This window comes from Sipha flava, unplaced genomic scaffold (genome assembly GCF_003268045.1).
Source record: "Sipha flava isolate LNK unplaced genomic scaffold, YSA_version1 69_pilon_pilon, whole genome shotgun sequence".
NCBI lineage: Eukaryota > Metazoa > Arthropoda > Insecta > Hemiptera > Aphididae > Sipha > Sipha flava.
Genome location: NW_020273609.1, coordinates 1,946,547 through 1,968,117, shown reverse-complemented (window position 1 = coordinate 1,968,117; position 21,571 = coordinate 1,946,547). Strand labels below are relative to the sequence as shown.

Below are 21,571 nucleotides of genomic sequence, written 5' to 3'. Positions count from 1 at the left end.
TAAATAATAATAATAATGTTTATTATTCAATTTGTACATTTTCTCTGTATTTTACATTTGTATTATATGATATTTAATTTGGATCGAACATTTTTAAATATTTTTATCTCATAAAATGATTATTTTTTTTGTTATGAAATAATTTGATCAGACATCAGTATGATAGAAAAATGTTAAACTAAACAAAACAAGTATTATGAATAGTATCACTTACCTACATTATATAGTTTCACTTAATTTTTTCAGTGATTATTAAAATTCGTATTTAATTAACCATCTACCACATTCATTATCATATAATAAAGCTATCATAATTCATGCGTTTAAACTAAATCAACTTATATTTTATTAAAAATCTACACTCATGTTACGAGCCTACCACTATAAGATACTCATGAATTTTTTCCTACAAACATTTTATTTGTATGAATTTGTCAGACTTCAGAATTTGTTAAACATTACTATTTGTACAATAACTAATAACCAAAGTACTGCGGGGGAGCTGGAGACATTTCAAACCATCAATGTATAACAATTTGACAACGTAATCCTTTTTCTATGGAAACCTAGGATACATCATTTGTATGATTATTTCATCATCTCTATTCTCTTTTTACCCATTGCCCTACAATATGCAAAAAACTAATTATGCTGTGTCTTCAGTCTACCATTATAGACAATTTCAAATTTTTATTCACAACTTTTTTCTATGCTATTTGTTTGAATTGGTTTGACAATTCCTAGAATTTCTTCAGTAGCAATTGAGTATTGTCTTTTATCTTGTAAGTATTTGTTTAATTATTGTATAATTAATAACCAATTCATCTTGAATTTAAGAATAATTAAGGTAGAATTAATATAAATTTTTTCAAACTAATTTCCTTTTAGTCAAGTAATTTATTACGAATTGAAGTTATAAAATTCTCAACATGCTTAAGATAAATAAAAACAGCTACAATAATAAAACAATTATTGATCATAGTTACAAAGCGTTTATATGAAGACACTATTTAATTTTTACTTATTGCGGTAATGAAGTGTGTCAATGTTTTATAATGTATTTCATTATTTAAGTCTTACATCTTATAAACGTATTAAATAGTAAAAAAATATTCGTACAAACGAGAGAGAGAGCGCTCGCAATGGGTTGCCAAATTATAAAAGATTTTCTTGTATTTTCAAAGGGATCCCACACAAACCAAAGTGCACCCAGTGACTGCAGCAAGTGCACGTCTAGTACCACGGAGTACCTACAGGTATATGCACTATATATTTGGTAGCGCTTCTTCTCCAGTGGGAGCAAAATCCAAAACTTCACCAACAGTCGTTTCATTTTGTTTAATTTAAGTATCAATTTTTTTAGGTTTTTAAACACGTTTCACATCAGTTAGTGTATGTATATGTATATATATCAAACTAAATACCTATAACTGTTGTATATTATACTCACAACATATTTTTCTAGTAAATTTATTTAAGTAGTTTATGTAGATATGTTGTATGCCTACTCAAATACTCAATGGACTCATTGTTAAATAAATATTATATTATTCTAAAATATTATAACAACCTTACCTGAATTAAAAAAAAAAAAATTATTTTTATTATTAAATAATTGTGTGTTTGTAAAGTGTAGTTTATTTCAGCCTGGGACTAGGGGGCCCCCCAAATGTATGTAAACCTTGGGGCCATAGTGCGCGGCATACTCTGCACACTCGGTTTTCACGGTACTGTATTTGACACTTATTGTTGTAAAGAATCAAAACAATAATTCATATTAAATTTTTAACATAATTTTTTCATAAAATCTTAATATAGCGATTCTCAAACTTTTTTTTTTCGCGTATCACTTGAATATATCATCAATCAGTAACGTACCACTAATAATAGAATCATACAAACTTTACATAATACATTTATTTTTAACATAAAGGCAGTAAAATACTACGGTAAAATTATTATTTATTTATTAATAAAAATTTATTATTGTTTTTAAATTAATATAAGAGTTAAATATTAAATTTTTAATATCCGTTCTACCACGGCCTTCCGCATACCACCTTATAGTCTTTCACGTACCACTTGTGGTACGCATACCACAGTTTGAGAACCGCTGCCTTAATAGATATAAAATCAATTAAAAATAATTATGACCATTATAATTATATAAATAAATGCAACAGTAAATTTTGTTTTTTATTATGATAATGTAATTTTTTCGTACAAATAAATTAATATTTGTCATTCATAATACATTTATTTGTAGTTGTTATGATATCAGGTCGTAATTATTGTGTTGCTATCAGGTATCTTAATAGCATATAGTAAGTACATATTAAATTATTTTTCAATATAGCAAATTACAACTGTTATGATAATTAAGTATTGTTAGAAGTAAATAATTTCTGTGCTCTAAGTGTGTGCACAGACGCAAACAAAATTTATATTTTTGAATAGCTGAAAACTTTCTTAACATGTTATGTGCATAGAATATGTGGTAAAGTTGAGTAATTTTTAACAGCAGTCTATCGAAGTTAAAAAACAACAAAAAAAATTAAAAAATTTCTTTTAAGTGCATGAAAAAAATAAATAAATTAATATGTGCATAACTATATTTGTTTTTTATTTTAAAGAGTTTGAACGTCAAATTAATTGTAATATAATATTTAAAAAATAAATATGAAATCGAGAAAAAAATACAAGAAAAAAGTAAATATTTCGATAAAATAGTGATTTTACCATAAAAAACATAAAAAAAATGCTGTAAGTTCCATTGATTTATAGGTAGGAACTTCAAACTTCGTATTAAGATTTCTTATGATGTCTATTTATACATCATAAAAAAAAATATAAAAAAATTAACATTTCAAACATGGGGTATTTGCAGTCTAAATGTATGTTTTAGACCACTGTGCGTACGAGGAACGTGCCGAAACGGCTTAAGTTGGCTGGAACTTGGATCCCTGTTTCTCCATCACCCATGATGGATACGTAACAAAGGGGATACTGCGAAGAGAAATAATGAAGAAGATAAGGAAGGCCAGAGAAGCGATAGTCTGGTCGAGAAATCAGATCAAGGTAGTAAAAGAGAGTGTCTCAAAACATCCTGCCTTCCATAATTTCCTAAGAAACTTCACGCGGTTCGCCGACCGGAGGGTCATCCACCGTGCTCGGTTGAATCTTGTGCTTCTGAACGGATCCTCGACTTGGAGAGTTGGTGACCGCAAGTGTAGGCGATGTAGGTATATCTCAGAAAGTCGTGACCTACGTCGCCGATCGCTGCATGCATATACCGCGCTCTACATGGCGAGGCACAACGCTATCATAGCACGCATCAAGAAGACGGCGGCTGGTGAATTCGAGGTTGTCTCCGAGAGCCAGGTCATGGGATCCTGTGGCCTACGTCCGGATTTGGTTCTGAAGAAGGTCTCTAACATCTACATTGTAGATGTGCGACGGTCGTCTTCGAGAACAGGATTGCGGCGTTTCAGTCAGCGGCAACGGAGAAGATCGTCAAACACGAGGAGTCAAGGGCGAAGATGGCTCATCTTATACATAGCACGTAGCAGAAGTGGCTTTGGTGTCATTCGTTGTCGGATCACTGGGAGTTTAGGACCCGAACGATTTCCTACGTAAGCTGTGTAATTAAGTGACATTAAGTGTGAGTGATACAATAAAATGTACCCGCGATATTTATATCAAACACATCACGGACGTACGACTGGATTCATAAGCATTTTTCATGCCACGCTTATGTGTCTATCCCTCAGCTCGTAAAAAACTTTCGTATATATCAGGGACTGGTACCTTTAAGTTTTTACGGTTCCAGTTCTCAATTATTTTATTAAAAGGTTCGGGTTCGAGTTCCGGTATTGTAGGGTTCTAAATAAAATTCTTTTAAATTTATTCCGTAGTATTTTTTGATACATATTTTTTGGTATTTAAAAATTACATATATAATATATATGTATATGTTACCAGTATTATGACATTATACTAGGCAATATGGTTAATATATAATATATTAATATGAAAATAAATGTCTCAAAATGTCACTTTTCAACTAATTTATATATATATATATCGCAATAAGTTTTTTTTAATAGCTATATAGTAATGTATAATGTTATATGTTTAATTATAACATTAAAATGAAGCCAAAAAATAGTATTTAATAATGTGAGGAAATATTAAGGCTGGGCAAGTTAATGATATTTTTTAACTCAGTTAAGTTTATGCATATGAGAAATACCTCAAATAAGTTAATAAATATCATTCCCTTGACTTAAATTCAGTGGTGTATTGGAGGGTATACGGCTTATACCCAATACGCTATTGTTATCCATAGCGTATGAGAAATTGATGATACGCGGGTATACGGTCGTATATAGCGTATAGCTTGTAATTTGACAAATAACTACATAATATCTTGACTAACCTAACTTGTGGTTATATTTATGACGTGCGGTATCGGATATATTATTATTATTTTTCTTTTTTTTTTTTTTTTTTTTTTTTTAATGAAAATTTCAAACTTGTTATAATTTAACAACAAGTTTCTGTTATTAAACAGTCATAATTAAGAATGTATAGTTCATGAATGAGTTTTTTTGGTTCCTATCATATGACATGTACTACATGAAATAAGGCGTATACCCAGGGTCAGCGTAAGGCTTAATAAAGCCCTAGGCCAAATTGCCAACTGACCTTTTTTCATACAACATGTAATATCATATTACTTAGAAAAATATGTTGCTCGTGAACAGAAATACGGAAAAATTATATAATATGCTCAACTTGTACATATCTTCTATCGTCTATTTTTTTAATCACGAGTCATAAAGGCTTTACGCGATCCTGATTAAACGATAACAAATATTCGGAAATTTTTATATTTATAGAGCAACATATATGATAAAAACTTCTATGCTAAACCATAGTAAATATATTTAAAATATTTTATATATATAAAAAAAAATAAAAATAATATTACTGACACATGTGCAAAATTGTAAAAATCAATTTCGGCGCCTCTCTAAAAATGGCACCCTAGGCGACCACCTGAGTCGCTTTACCCTCATGCCGGCTCTGCGTATACCCATAATTTATTTTAGCAATACATCATTGCTTAAATTCAGTTAATAAGTTGAATTAATTACAAAAAAAAAAATATATTTAAATTAAACTCTGATATAAGTGATATACACATATGTATGTATTAATAATTTACAACAGATCTTATTTATCATTAACGATAATAAAAACGCAGAAAATTATTATTAAACTCTAATTAGAGTAGAAAAATATACATTTTTTTATTGGTATTGTAATTTTTAAGCACTCAAATTTCAAATTTATGCTAATTTATAGATCGATTGTTTTTATTAATTTTTCATACAAATCACATATGATAAATATTATTTAAAAAGAGTATTCTTTTTAATGTTCAACAACAGTATGAAAATTAAAAATAATTACTGCAGTTGAAAATGTAACTATAAAATTATACAGGCAATAAATGTACACAGTTGATACAAAACATAAATACATAATTTAATTTTATTAAAATCTAAGCAAATAAAACAATACAATGAACATGTTAGTCAAAATACCTATTGAATCTCAATAAAAGAGTTATCTCAAAATGTTGATCAGCTATTAAATTTCTTCTCTTATTCAATAATATTTAATAATATCATAGGTTATGGAAGAATTCTAATAATAATAGAATACAATAATTATTAAGAATTATTTAGTTAATGATAATATGTACCTATTTTTGTAATATAGATTTACGGTCACTTTTCATGATAATGGTAATGTATTTCATGGGTGGCATATCTATTTTTACTCATTAGTCTGAAGACGGTTGAATAATTTTCGTGAGAACGGTGAGATCCTTATCAACAGTTAATACCGAGATAAATATTAAGGTCTCGTCTAAAAATTCTTCGAAATTTTTATTTTTATATTTTTCTAAATTCCATGAACTTATTATCAAATGCAATCGTCTTGAAAATCAAAATTAATTTAATTGGGATAAATTAAAAATAATACGTTAACTTCAAGTTTATTTGTAAGGAAATTATTTAAGTTAATTTATCAGTAATGAAATAAGTTAAGTTATTAAGTTAATTTAACTTAACTTTTAATTTATTAACTCGTTAATACTCAGGCTTGGAAAATATGCAAAGTAAAATTTTATTTTTGAACTCATTATGTTGTGATTCAAATTTGTATCTATAATAATAAATAAGGTTTTTCTTATTTTTATTTATTTAATTTTAGTTTTTTTTTCACTTCCTTGCTATATTTTAATATTATTATTCATTTTGATATACTTAGTTGTCGAAACTAATTGTAATACAAAGTTTCTAATAAAAAAAAAAAATAAAAAAAAAAAATAAAAATATTAATAATAATAATAATAATAATATTTATTAAAAACGATAACTAGTGAAATAGTGTGAAATCATTAAAATGTCAAAAAATGACTTTAAATGCACCAAAAATACTGAAAAATTACCATAAAGCATAAAATTATCTAAAAATGCAAAAAATGCAAAATAAAAATTGTACCTATAAATTTTATATTTCATGAATAAAATTTCTGTAAAGACGAGCATTGAATGTGAGCAATAGAAAAAAAGATACAAATGCATCGAGTTCCGGGTCCTAATAATAAATAATAATCATTTATTTGGCCAAAAACAGTTTGTACATGTTGAAGAACAGTAATAAGTATAAATTAAATTAAGATTTAACTATACATAATATGATATGTTGCCCAATTCACCATAGAGATAACCCTCATATTGGAGCATTAATTGGTTTAGTCTATAGTCGTCCGTCTGTCAGCACATAATATTAAAAATTAGGATTAAAAATAAAATTTTTAAAAAAAATTAAAAGAAATTTATCTTGCTTTGAAATTTTAAGAATAAAATCATAATTAATAATTTTTGTTACATCCGATATTTTTTTAATTGATTCATTACTTTCCATAATCTTTCTCTATTCACTGAGTCATATGCAGTCTTGAAGTCCATAAATAGTAGATAGATCTTTGTTAAATTCATGACTTTTTTCGATTATCTGTTTGACAGTATGAATTTGATCCAATGTCGATTTACCAGCCATGAAACCTGCTTGGTAATCCTCTATAATTTTTTTTATGTAGGACTTCAATCTATTGAGTAGAACATTCGATAATACTTTGTACGAGGTATTGAGTAGGGAGATTCCTCTATAATTATATTTGTACAGTTCATGGTGTCACCCTTTTTGAACATTGGACATAGTACAGAGGTGCTCCATGCTGTTGATATTTTCTCTTGATCCCAGATTTTATTAATCAGCTTATGCAGCTGCTTTATTAATTGCTCCCCTCCATTATTAAGACATTCCGGTACTCTATAATCTGCTCCAGATGCTTTCCTATTCTTTAGCATATCTAGCCCAGTCTTTACTTTCTTATTGGGTGTTCGTTCAATAATTTGTTCAATCGTGTCGCATTCTTCTGATTCTACATCTCTTCTAGGCTGATTTAAGAGTGTCTGAAATATGGTCTTGAATGCTTTTGCTATTTTGTCATTTTCTGTTAACAGAATTCCATCCTCCATCCTTATAATTGTATTTCTAGATTTAAAACTTCTTCTCACCTCGTTCGTCCTTTCGAAGAATATTCTTGTGTTATTTTTCCTGTTTTTCTCTATATCCTTCACTTTTTTCTTTTTCCCATAATCATTTATTCATCCTAACTATTCTTTTTGCCCTTCTCTGTCTTATGGCTAATATTCTTTTGTACTCTTCTGTTGGGTCTTGTACCACTCTCTAACGTGCTTTATCTTTTTCTGCTATAGCTTCCTCACATTGTTCATTAAACCATGCTTTTCTTTTTATCCTTGGTTCATGGCCCAAAACTTCTTTTGCCGATATTTTGATTACTATTTCCATTTTTTCTCAACAGTAATTTATATCCATATCATGATCTAAACCATCTAAGTACTTCTTGATATTATTTCTTTGTACTCTTTGGCATAGTTTCTTTTCAATATTTCTTTGTACACTTCATTCCTTTGGATTTTTCTACCGATATTCTAAATTTGACCTTGATTCTTATTAGGAAGTGATCCGAGACCGCACTGTTCCCCCTCATGCTCTTTACGTTGTTTATACTTAATCTAATTCGATAGTCTACCATTACGAGATTTATTTGGTTCCTCACCTTTCCACATGGTGATATCCAAATCTGTAGATATTTTTATGCGAGAACATTGTACTACTTATTATTACTTATTTTCATATTTCTAGTAGTTGCAAAAGTTATTAGTTTATTCCTATTATCATTTTTATCGTTATGTAAGCTATCCTTTCCTATTGTTAGTTTGTAAGTTGTTTCTTTCCTTATTTTTGCGTTGAAATCACCTAAAATGAATTTTGTTTTTCCAGTTGGTAGTGCATCACAATCCAGTTCTTCGTAAAAAGCACTTTTTATTTTCTCACTTTTGTCATCCATGGGAGCATAGCAGTTTATTATCAGTATGTTAAACCATTTACCTTTGAGCTCAAAATAGCACATTCTATCATTTATCGGCTCAAATCTTACAATTTTAGGTAGAATATTGTTCTTTGTTACAAAACCCACTCCTCTTTCGTGTTTTCTCCTTCGCTATATAAGATTGTCATATCCTGTGTCTTTAAGCTACCTGATCCATCTTATCTTACTTCTTGAACAGCGGTAATATTCAATTTGTATCGTTCAAGACATGATAAAATTGTCGTCATACTTCCACGCCTATACATCGAGCGCACATTCCAGGTTCCAATTAGTATATTCATAAGTTCTTTTGTCCGTGGTATTGATTATTGTTATTCCGAAATTATTGATATTTTATGTATGGAGTGATCAGCCTCACGAAAAATCCTATTAATGCAGGGCCCAACAATAACTAGGGTCCTCAGGTTTGTTAGGCCCGTTCCTCTAAAATAGAGTTCCCTTGCGAGGAGTATAGAAAATTATAAACAAAAAAATAGTTACCAAGTTCCAATGTATAAAATTAATTTCATATTATTACTCATTAAAACATTAATATCACAAAAATAACAAGAACTATTGACAATTATAACAAAAAATAATATAATAATATAATACAAATAAACAAATTTAATATACTAAAATAAGAATAAAACAATTTTTGAAGAAAAATGGAACCACTTCTAAGTGGTGTTCCTTGGGTAACGCCAAATGTATAAAAATGTAAATACCTTAGATAGTATAATATAATTATCATAAATTCAGCAGCATATTTTTATATTTAGATTTGTGGTAATATCAATTTGATAAGATAATAGTAATATCGCACAACGCACCCACCCGGTGCGTCTACGCACGGGAGAGGGACGTTAGTTACCTGGTCGACCACGACGTGAAATTTTTTATATTAAAGGCTAGTATAATTTTAATAAGTCTATGTTATTATTTTTTTTTTATTACAAGTACCTATTCAAACCCAGTTCATCTAAACTTGATCTACAGATTATTTATTTATTTATTCATTTATGAGAATTAACAATTTACTAATTTCGATTTTATTTTATTACTTTATTATTTCAATTTAATATCAATAACTCAAAAATTAACTTTGTAGTTAGGATGTAGTAGTAAATTGTTTGGACGTATATTCGGCGCACGTTAAGATCATGACCAGGTGGCGGACCGTTTAGCGTCCGTTACGCGTAGTCGATTTTTCATTGGTTACCCAAACATTTGTTCACAGTTATACAAAATTCCTGTTCCAAAATTTGTTATAGCGTGGTGGAGTAAGTTTTATTGTTTCGAATCAATTGTACGACTGTAATTGCGTGAAGAGTTACGTATACAAATGTGGAAACGGCTTACTATGGCGAGTGGCTGGTGGAGAAAATTGTTTTGAATGCGCGACTGGTCATGATCTTAACCTGCGCTGAGTATAGAGTGGGCATTGAACAGAAACATTCACCTTCGATAGTTTTGAAGCCCAACGCATGAACTTTGCAATAATAATAATAATAATACAAAGAATACGGCGTGCATATCATCAGTGCCGGATCTAAGAAATCTGACGCCGGCGCTAATAAAAACGCAGCGCCCTCACGTAGGTGAAATGCACGGGATACGTCAATGAATTTTTTTATTTTTCGTCAACTCAAGAGCGCCCTTATACCAACAGCGCCCGGTGCAAGCATACCCACTTGCCCCCCTCTAGATCCAGCATTGAATATCATGTATAGTATACTTAAGTGCTTACAGTCTATTTTTTTAAAAGCCGGTCGAGAGATCATCTTTTGAAAGTTTTAATTTATCCCAAAAATAAAATTTATTTATTTTTTAAGATTAAATCTTGGTTATGCTTATGGGTCTGAATAGGAATGTCAATGATATATTGCCAAGTTGAAACTAGGGATATATTTTTCCGATATATTTATACATTTTTATTGATTAAGTTATTTGATAGATATTCACTGTCTATACAATCGTCCGATATGACGATACCATGGTTTTATACCGGGCCATAGTCATGCGCACAGGAGTAGTAAGGTGTGCTCTTGCAGCTCCTGGACGGTTTGAATATATTTATAAGGGTGGAAATGGTCCAAAGCTGGACAGTCACACCGGTAATGCTCAATATAAGATAAGTTGGTTATCCAAAAAGTGTATTGCTACCAAGCTAATTTTTTCTGTATTCAAACTTTAAATAGGCTTTGAAGCTTAAATTTGAGCATAAAAATATTAACTTAATACTCATGTATGGGCCGATAAAAATATTCGTTGCCCCAGACTTGAAACTCTGCGCACGCCTATGTACCAGGCATGTCAAATTCAAAGTATCAAGTGGGTCAAATATATTAAATAGTTTACTACGTGGGCTGCACATAAAAATTTAACGAAAATAGGTATATTTTTTTTACATTTTTTCAATTTTCTTTACGGACACAACAGGTATAAATACATATAAAAATTTTTAAAAAAATGAACATTCAAAAAAGTCATATTGATAATATATGAGATATTTATTATTTAAATTACAAAAATAAAACATATTAATAATTCTTTTTGGACGATATTTGGCATATCTTTTCCTCCACCAACTTCTCAATTTTGGGAGAGATATTATCGGGTGAAGCCACTTTTAAAACCGAATTTAGATGTATGTCAGTTAATCTGAATCTAACAGGATATTTATTGATATTCATCAATGAGAATAGTTGCTCACATAGATAAGTACTTCTAAACAGAACTTAAACAAACTTTTACTCTAAACAGACTTAATTTTATACGTAAATCTGCGAGTTTCTACGTATCTTACTGGCAAAAAATTGTAAAAATCCGGTACACTAACCTCTTTGAATCTATGTTTTAAATTTGAATCATTTTGAATCTCGATCAGTTCTATTTGTATATGTGCTGAAACTTTTACTATGTCTATTGAAAAAGGAGCCGTGAACAATTCAAAATCGTTTTCTAAATATTTGAAATCTTGAAATCTATTTTCGAATTCAGTCTTCAAACATATAATTCGTTCTGAATATTTTTAGTAGAAAATTCGTTCAATATAACTTGTTTTATACGTCATGCATGTTGGGAAATTATTTAAATTTTCATTCTGTAATTGTGTTTTCCATAAATATAATTTACATTTGAAAGTCTTAATATGGTCATTAATAGCTGTTATAATTTGATCTTTCCCTTGTAATTTTAAATTTAAATTTGACAAGTGCTTCGTTATATCGACCATAAAGGATAGGTCTTGTAACCACATTAGATCCGAAAAAGTGCTGATATCTTGTTTTTTAGACTCTAAAAGGACTCGGACTATTTGTACATATTAAACCATCAATAACACTTATTGTTCGATTAGATTAAAATTTATCAGAAGATAAAACATAATAATGTATGCCAAAATATATACCATTCTCAATGAATCGAAGTTAGTCGAAATAAAGGATTAATATTTTATAATTTTTACTTATTATTCATTTTTTATTTTTTTCATTAATATTACTAGCCGAGGGCCACAAAAAAATAAGTCGTGGGCCGCGTGCTTGACATGCCTATCTTATACACTTAAACAATGTTATTATTTATTTATTTTTTATTTTTCATTTGCATCAATAATAATTATAAGTTATAACGAAATTATAAATATTGTTTGAGCACCCTGAAATTAAGTTGCCTAACATTTATTCTCTGTAAGTGAGGGATATAAGTGAAGAATCAACTCTACGTACGTGAATACTCGATATAAATTTTTAAGGGAACAATAATATCAGTGTATTCCCACATGTTTTATGCGATATTTTAATTTTCAAGCGAGTAATGATTATGTAAGGTATTAAAATAAAAAAAAAAAAAAACAACTCATAATTCGTTTAAAAGCTATTGTATCAAAATAATCAGATAATAATGTTCTAGCTTAAACTTTGTTAATAAATCAGTTTACTGTAGTATTAAAGATTAGCACAAAAAAATCGGTTCAACCGAAAGCAGTTTTGCTATGTTTTGCTACGTCTGCAACACTTGCGGATAGCGTTTTAATGTCTCATACTAATAAATCAACAGTATTCCGTGCTACGGCGCAACAGGCCGAGGGTCCTCTTGACTACTGACGTATATTATTAGTGTACAATTATTGTTTACTCGGGTATAAACACCAGCCGCCGGAGCCTAAGATATTAAAATATTTAAAAGTATTTCGTGCTCCGGGCGGTAAACACTTAACGTTTTTTGCACTGCACCTCAAGTGCTCCTCGTAGTCAACACGAGGTTTTAGGCCGAGCCCGAGGCGGCCGCGGACACCGATCGAACCGGCGGCCGCGGCGGCGCTCCCGTCCTCGGTCGTTCGCACGTGTGACGCGCCGGTCGTTCAACAAGTAGAAACTTCCGCGCGATCCCTCGGCCGACGCGAGTAACAACACGGCGAGTGACGCGGGGCGGTCGTCGTAGCGTACTATTCGTGTGTAGTGCGACCACGGTAGCGGTTAGTGGAGCAGTACGCCATGCACACGCCATCACGGTCGTCGTCGCCGCCGCCGCTGCCTCCGCCGCGATCGTCTGCCGCGGAATCGCAACTGCCAAACGTCGCTCTTGACCCTTTGTCGCGATAAAAACGGAAAATGTACGCCTCGTCGCCGTGCTAACCGCACCGTCGCGTCGTCTCGTCACCGTAGCACATGATTTCATCGTCGCCGAGAAAATAATCCGTTCGTTTTTAACCGTGCACGATCCGTCGTCGGTCATCGCGCGCGGCCGAAACAACAACAATAATAAAACCTAAACGGTTAACAGTCAGTAGAGTCGTTTACAGGTTGTTTTTTGATCGATCGCGAACGTGTGCCCCGTTGTTTCGAAGCGCGTAGTGTCGTAGTGTCTCCATCACCGTCGTCGTCGTGTTCCGATGGCGGCTACCGAATGGATCACTGCTATCGATAAGAGGTAAATAGGCATCACTGATTTTACTCAGTTTTTTTTCTCGCGTACCGGGCGATATTCCTCAACGTTAGAGGGGGTCCGGTTTAAGAGTTTCAGGGACCCAGGGTAATAAAAGTTAGGTAAATAAAAAGTTGTGGGTCCCCACCAATGAAAAAATTTTTTTTTTAAATTTTCAAAATATATATAGCAAAACAAATTTAATTTTTTTTTAATATAGTATAATAATAACATTAAATAATTATTATTTTTTTATTATAATACATGTATTTACGAATAAAATTAAGCATTTTATGTAAGTATTTTTTGCTTTTTTTGTAGTAAATACTTCTAAGGTTTTATTTTAAATACAACGATAACAAAATATATTCCTATTCCCCATATACATGAACCCGGCCATGATCCAACGATTATCATGTCCATGGTGGTAAACATGGTAGGCTGGTGACGGGTTCCAACGCTTGTTCTTTAACAAGAAAAAAAATCAAAATATTCTTGTAGGTACTGTAAAAAGTGTAAGTTACCACTCAATGTTATTTTAAGTCGAGAAGACTATGAGTCTTTTATAAGTGTGGGCCTCGGGGACGTTGCTCCTCCCCTCATAATCCGGGTTTGACGTTAGTGGTTAAAGTTAAACATGTTAAACATAGTCTATCGTGCTGGTGTACATTGTTTACGAAAAAGGATTTCACTTGTTTCTTAAAGTTTAAAAGTCAATGCAATAGTTAATTTATGTACCTTATAATGAATTATTGTAGTAGGTAGTTAAAAAAGATATTTTAAGATCATATTTTAAGATCATTATAAAACGATCAGAGAAATTTAAAGAAATAATAAAAATATATTTTCTTCTTAATAACATACCTACAAAACAAAGTCTGTACAAAAAAGCGTTTTCCGGTCCAATTTAAGTTTTAGCTAAGGATTCCATGGCTGTATACTAATTGGGAACCACTACTATGCATCAACTTAACCCCACGAGCCCGCTGTTCCCTTGTAACACGACGAACACACACATCGACACACAATGTTTTTTTTTACAGAAAAATTTATACTATTATTCTTGTATTTGATATTATAATTTCGTACAATAATTGCGAAGCTGAATACGCAACTGAATTCACTTATATGTGAGTAAGGATGTAACGTTAATTTACCGCAAAAACAGTACAGTGGAATAAAAAAACGTGCTGAATGAATTATTTTTGGTCGTAAAAGTCAACGCATTTTCTCAGTAAAATCGTGTTATTCTAATTAAAATTGATTATAATTACCCACATTATATTTCAACAGTCAGTTAGCCATCAGAAGAAGTTGAGAACTTTTTGTTTATTGATTTTGGTTTATGTTATGTCCGATACGTCGTTATTTCTTCTTACTTTTCACCGTTAACACTTTTTTATATAGTTTTTTTATTGTCATCTATTATATAATTTAAGTCTTCCCAAGATTCGCGTTCTGTTCGATTCCTTGTCTATGTTTAATTATTTTTCATTTACTTCCATTCTCAAAACTACAAAAAAAATTATTTTTTCCTCACTATCTGTTCGTTTATTCAGGTAAAACATACATTTTTCGAATTTCTCTGTGTACTATGATCTAAAATGTATTCTTTGATTTGTTAGGGTTATTTATTGTCAAATAATATGTTTAATCTTATTGTTTTTTCTAAGAGATTTATGTTTTCATTTAAGATTAAAAAAAAAAACTAAGAAAACATGAGAATTTCAATTTTAAATAAATGGCTCAAGAAAAATCTTTTGAAAATTATAGCATCAATTAAAAAAGTATTATGTAAACATTTTTTTGATGATGAAAAAAAAATCAATTATATCGAAAACTTGAATACCGTACCTACATTTTTTCGTAATTATTAAGAAAATTGTTAGGAAATAGATAATATTTTCTATGAGAAATATTGTATGATTATATCTAATGTTCTTCGTTGAAATCGTGTTCACAGACCAAAAACAAAAAACAGTGTGATTATTTCTGGTGAGGGTTCGAATCTCGGATAATTTACTGTAGATATTTTTCGAATCATTTATATGATATTTATTGTTTATTAATAATGGCTGGGATTTTAATGCTCTAAAATGATCAAAAGAATAATGCATTAAAAATTGATTTATTATAGTTTAAAAACGATATTATAAAAATTATATGAGCAAACATATTTAATTATATTTATTTAATATAATAATAATAAGTAAGGTACTTATTTGTGACATTTGCTATATTTACATTTTATTTAAATTTCATTTATTTCATAACTTATTGTTATGATCATCTTTGGAATCATATAAATAGAAAAAATTATCTGGAATATTTTAATTTTGTTTTATTTTTGATAAAATATGTTCATTGGCCAATTTGCTCATATTTGTTAATTTATCAGTTTAATAGATTACATAATAAACGTGCAAGTCTTGAGAAAACAGACGCCAAAATGCTATATCAAATACTCTAATATTTAAAAATGTATAGATAAATTCTAAAAATTTCCCTAAAAAAAGCAAAATATGCCAAAAAATTCACGTATAAAAATATTATTTCGGACAATGGAAGATCATTGGTGTTAAACAGTATATTATTACAATTCCCAACATTTCTAAATGTAAAATAGCTTATTGTAGAATTGTACATTATTTTAAATTTAAATTTTAGTATGTCCAGAACGAATAATACAACAACAATCATTCATATGCAGTTCCTCAATAAATACCAGCTACTAGTAACATTTTCAATTTTCAGCTTTTTTTTTTTTTTAATAAAATCAAAATTATAAATTACTTGATAATTTATTAGTTTAATCAAATAATAAATAAAATAAAATATATATTTACCTTTTTTTAATGACATTTTCATGGTAAAATGTATTTTTAAAGGTGGTTTTAACTGTTTTTTAGAGTATTTTTGTATTATTTTGAGTGCATTTGTATACGAGCCCTAACAATTACTATACTATTATGAATTTTCAAACGCACATATGTATTATTTTACGTGTGTATATTATATTATGTATATATTATTACCTAACTTCTAGGTTATATGTTTTGTAGTCTCGGCTCGAATCACCTAACATCAAAAGATTCGTTGGTGGGCACCGCCGAATGAAAACTTGTCACCGGCTGGTATAATCATTTTTGGGGTAGAGTTTAAGTCCTAAGGTATCTAAGGATTTTTGAAACGGTAAACTGTGATCAGATCAATATAGTAGCACTATTGTTTTACTTTTTTAACGACAAACATACTTTTAAATAGATATCAGTTTCAATGTATTTATGTTTCTTTATTTATTTATGTAGATGATACTTACATTTTTATGGAAAATTCATTAATTTAATGTAATCATTGTATACTCCATGTATGTATGTATGTGTTCAACATGTCAGTTTATGATAAATAAGGGGAAATAAATAATTAATTAGATACGATACACACATCGATGGCAACTAAATGTGTGGGGTTAGAATGATACATTCTATATGAATGTGTTATCTGCAATAATGATAGTTTACATATTGTATAATACTGTTCATACTGCTGATAAAATATGAAGTTTTATGTTACGTTATATATTGATTATTTAACTTAACACGTTGAGTGACGGGTAGTCGACAAATGTTATGCACATCTTTATGGTCCTATAATTCACTTGATTTTCATGGCAATTCTTCCGTTTTTATCTTTCGTTATTCAGTGAAATTTCTTCAGTTAAACGGTGTATTTGGATTTCGTTTTCGTTTATTTTTAGCAATATTATAGTTACTCTTTTCTTGGAAATCGTCGATGAAGGTGACCTGCCGCGATGATGTATATTTGTAGCTTATTCCTTGGTTTATGTGTTAATGGCTCGTACACAAACACAGTTATACTAGCTATTACTTATTACACATAATTTTATATATAGTTTTTGTACAGTGAAATAGTTAAAATTAATTGTATTAAGAAATAAAACTCGGTTGAATTTTAAGTATACTTTATTTCATAATATTCAATACATAAGTTCAACAAAGTGATTTATAAACGTATTATATTTATCATTCATCAAATAATAAATAATATTGAGTATAGGTTGTAAAAATTACGGTCTTGCGCTGGTGGCTGACGTCGACCCGTAGTCAACCGACGTTGAACGCGGTCTAGTTTAGGTGCGGCTACACGGGCTACGTACGTCTATTACATCGAGACACTCAAAGCGTTAAATATTTATACGAGCTGTGAATTGTAATACTTAATATTAAAAATTCTATAATAATAATAAATTGATAAACTAATGGTTTTGAAAAATAATGGTTTAAATATATTCTGTAAAATGTTTAAAATTATTCATAATATTTCTGCAATATTTTATATCTTATATCTTCTTAACATAATTGAAATGGTTATACACATAGCGATACCTATTAAATATAGGTTCTTGATAAACGTTGAAAGGTATTTTAAAACATTTATACTGTCTTGCGTTTATGTCTACTAGATTTTATTATATAAATCGGTTTTTCTTAAGAAGGTTATAAGGTTATTAGGTTGTCATATTAGTATTCGTTTCTGAGTCTAATCCTAATGCTTCATACACGTTAGGGGGAATATGATGTTATTTTCAGTTCGTCTGTATATTGGAAGCACTTTGTTAGTATATACTTGACGGTTAATATAACCCCACAGGTTGAACACTAAGGCGAATCTTATACTGAACATTGTATTTCTAATAAATATGTCATTATTATATTGTAAATTCTCTGAGTTAATAAAACTCAATTCAAATAATTCGAGAAGAATATAAAAAAAAAAAAAATTCATATTGTAATAAATTTAACAAGGACAAGATTTTTAACCGAAATACTCACTAAATCATTTACAAATCACTAACATCAAATTCAATACATTATATAAATTAATTATTTGTCTATAAAATTTTTTTCTTTTTAGTGGCGAAGTTTTTATTATCTTTATTTGGTTTATAAAACATTACAATATAAATCGAAGAATTACAGAAATTACTCCAAAAAATATGTAAATAGAAATGAGTTCATTGTACAGGTATTTAAAATTTTATTGCCAGCCTAGTGAAAACCGTAGCTTACAATAAAACATATTTTACAGTTATATGTGCCCTGTGGGAACTTATTACTTAAGTTGTATATAGTATTTAATAAATTTAGATTTCAATAGTGTCATTAATTTAAGTTCCTATAAATCTCCTATAAACAATAATATGTTTACAATTATTTGTCTTTTTTTGGTCGTTAGTGTTGATCTCTGAGTAAAATGTGATTTTTGTTAAATTTGTACACATTTTTGTTGATTTTTAGCAGTATTGTATAGAGATAATTTTTATTGTTATTCTTGACGTGTTTGAAAACTACTGAAATTTTTTACTTTTGACCCCTAAAATCGTAATCATTTTCTACCAAAAACCACCATTAAGTTGATAATTGGAGTACTTTTACTGCTCCAAAAGGTGATGACAATAACAAGATGTATACATATCTATATATATATATATATATAAACAAATATTGTTAAATTAATGCATTCCTTATTCCCTTTTGAATCTAAAAAATATGGAAAATAAATTTTTCCACATGATTTCATTATTAATTTTGGATAACGGCTCAAATAACTTATTTCTCATATATATAAAAAGATAAAAATATACCTATCTACATAATTTATCTAGATAAAATACTGATTGTAAGTAATTTATTTTTTGATTCTTGAAAAAAAATATATCAGCGAAATAAATATAAATAAATTATATTAATTATAAATCAATTAGGAGAATTTTAGATTTCGATTACATTTATAAAAAATATTATACTCTTGTGTTGCATAAAAGTAAAACGTGAATCAGAATTTCATCGTTGCTAAAATATTTATATGGTATAGTAGCATTAAACAGCTGCGAGTGACAACTTTTCCCACACCGTCAATAAATGCTGTCAAATCGATATAAGTTTAATATAGGTATCATAAACTTTTATCTATACTTATCTATATATGATACAATATTGATTCCTTAAAAATTTAAAACAAAACGAAAATAATATAAATATTTTTCTATTATAAAATTATTTACAGTAAGGAGTATTTGGCTATGTATATGTGTATATTACTTATAAACGTTATTCATTATTTCAAAAGAAAAATAATTACTATCGATGATTTCCAGTTCAGTAAGAGCTAATAAATCGCTAACTATTTATGCTTCAATATAAATATTATTAAATTATATAGTTTTATTTTTCAATAAATTATAATAAAAATTAAACATTTGTTACAAATATAAGGTTATAGTTATTCAAACTTATAAATAATTATAATATATTATACATTATATATGATTAATATAAGTGTAAATTACTTCTTACTAAATAAAAACATTGAAAAATATTAATGCCATTAAGTTATATAGAACATTTTCTCATTTATATATATAACATACATATTTTGTTACCATATTATATTGTTATATAATGTTAATTAAATATTCAAATTTTAAAATTACTAAAACAAGTATTGTTATGATGCGTGATTTGAATTAAGTAAAACACTATAAAGGTTTATAAAAAATAAAATTTCCAATCTAAAATCCACAGTGCAGTAATCCCATATACTTTTTTTTTTTTTTTATTAGTTTTCAGTTTGGTTATTTATTTAGATAATAATATATTTTTCTTAAATATATAAATATGTTACGATACGAGTAATAAATATAATTCGATTTGTTTTTAATCATAAACTATTATTGCTGTGTAATAACATATTTGCTATAATAGATGGATAGTATTTATTTTGTCATGTTTTGATGATAAATGCCATAAACATTACATTATACTTGGTTTCGTTAATGTACCAATTGTATTTTAATTTTACTAGGTATTTTGATTCGATAGTTGTAAGATGAAATGTATTTACATTTTAAATGAGTTCACAATAATTTTAACTGAATTTACCTCGGGATTTACAAGAAAAACGTTTTTGAACTAAAATATAATATTCGTTAAAAATCGTTGATAGTTCTTACATATATAAATAGTCGAAAATAAATATATGATAATTTATTGAATTTTGATCGAACATAGCTTTTGCATTTGCCATTATAATACGAGTATAATGTAAAAGCTTTCATCATATTTGCTGTCGACACCAATCATCGAGTTAAATTTGAGAATCCGACTTTGAGGAAGGCGGAATGCAAACGATGCAGTAGTTCCTGATGGTTTAATTGGCTCTCTGACAATAGTATAGTGAGTGGTACGATGATTGTACAATCTAAACGAGGGGTCAAGGCCGAAAAAAAGAACAGACATTTAAAAGCTAAATGATTGTCGCTTGTTCATATTACAACAAGTAAATATGCTACTGTATAATAATACTAATATGTATGATTACACGGTGTTATGAATGAATAACGGTTCTATTGGAAAGATGTGCTTATATAAAATAATTTATTAATAATTCCTTCTTTAGTCATCTCCAATTGTACTTAGCACTTATAATATGACATTTAAGATACATTTTTATTACGTGTGAAATATTTACAGTACATTGTACATCACTTCCACCTACAAGATAAATGTCTTTACATAAAATATATGTAAAAAAATTAATCATATTATTATTAATTTTTTTTTTCAACGACAATTATATTGTTTTGTGTGTAATCTTCTCGCGCATCTGCTTCTTATTTTAAGTTAGCCTTTTTTTATAGGTACCAGTATTTATTATAAATAAACTAAATCCATTGACAGGATTTGGGGGGGTTTAAAACTGAAGATAATTATAACGTACTAAAATTCATTCATGTAGTAATATAAATAATGAACGTGCCTTTTTTTTTATTTGTAAGCCAAATAATATTTATTTCAATTTTGTTTATAATTTATGTGTGCATTTCAATACATTTTTTTTAAATAGTTTTTGATCTTGAAGTAAATAACTATAGATATGTTCCAAAATTTGTTTTTAATTAACTGGGACAAGACATTTTTTATAGAATTTTGTAAATCAAACTCCATAATTCGCATTTTTTAAAATACTCTCTACAACATTATAACAACCTAGGATTTAGTATTCTATAATCATGCATTAATT

The 21,571-nt window shown here is 28.8% G+C and overlaps 1 protein-coding gene across 1 annotated transcript in view; it reads left to right on the top strand.

Moving 5' to 3' along the window:
- Window positions 1-12,960: 12,960 nt before the first annotated feature.
- Window positions 12,961-21,571, top strand: part of LOC112691996 (rap guanine nucleotide exchange factor 4) — a 351,221-nt gene continuing 342,610 nt past the window's right edge. The window contains exon 1 of the mRNA XM_025566496.1: window positions 12,961-13,474. Within this exon, the coding sequence (XP_025422281.1) occupies window positions 13,437-13,474 (38 nt within the window). The 5' untranslated portion in view covers window positions 12,961-13,436. The remainder of the gene's footprint in view (window positions 13,475-21,571) is intronic.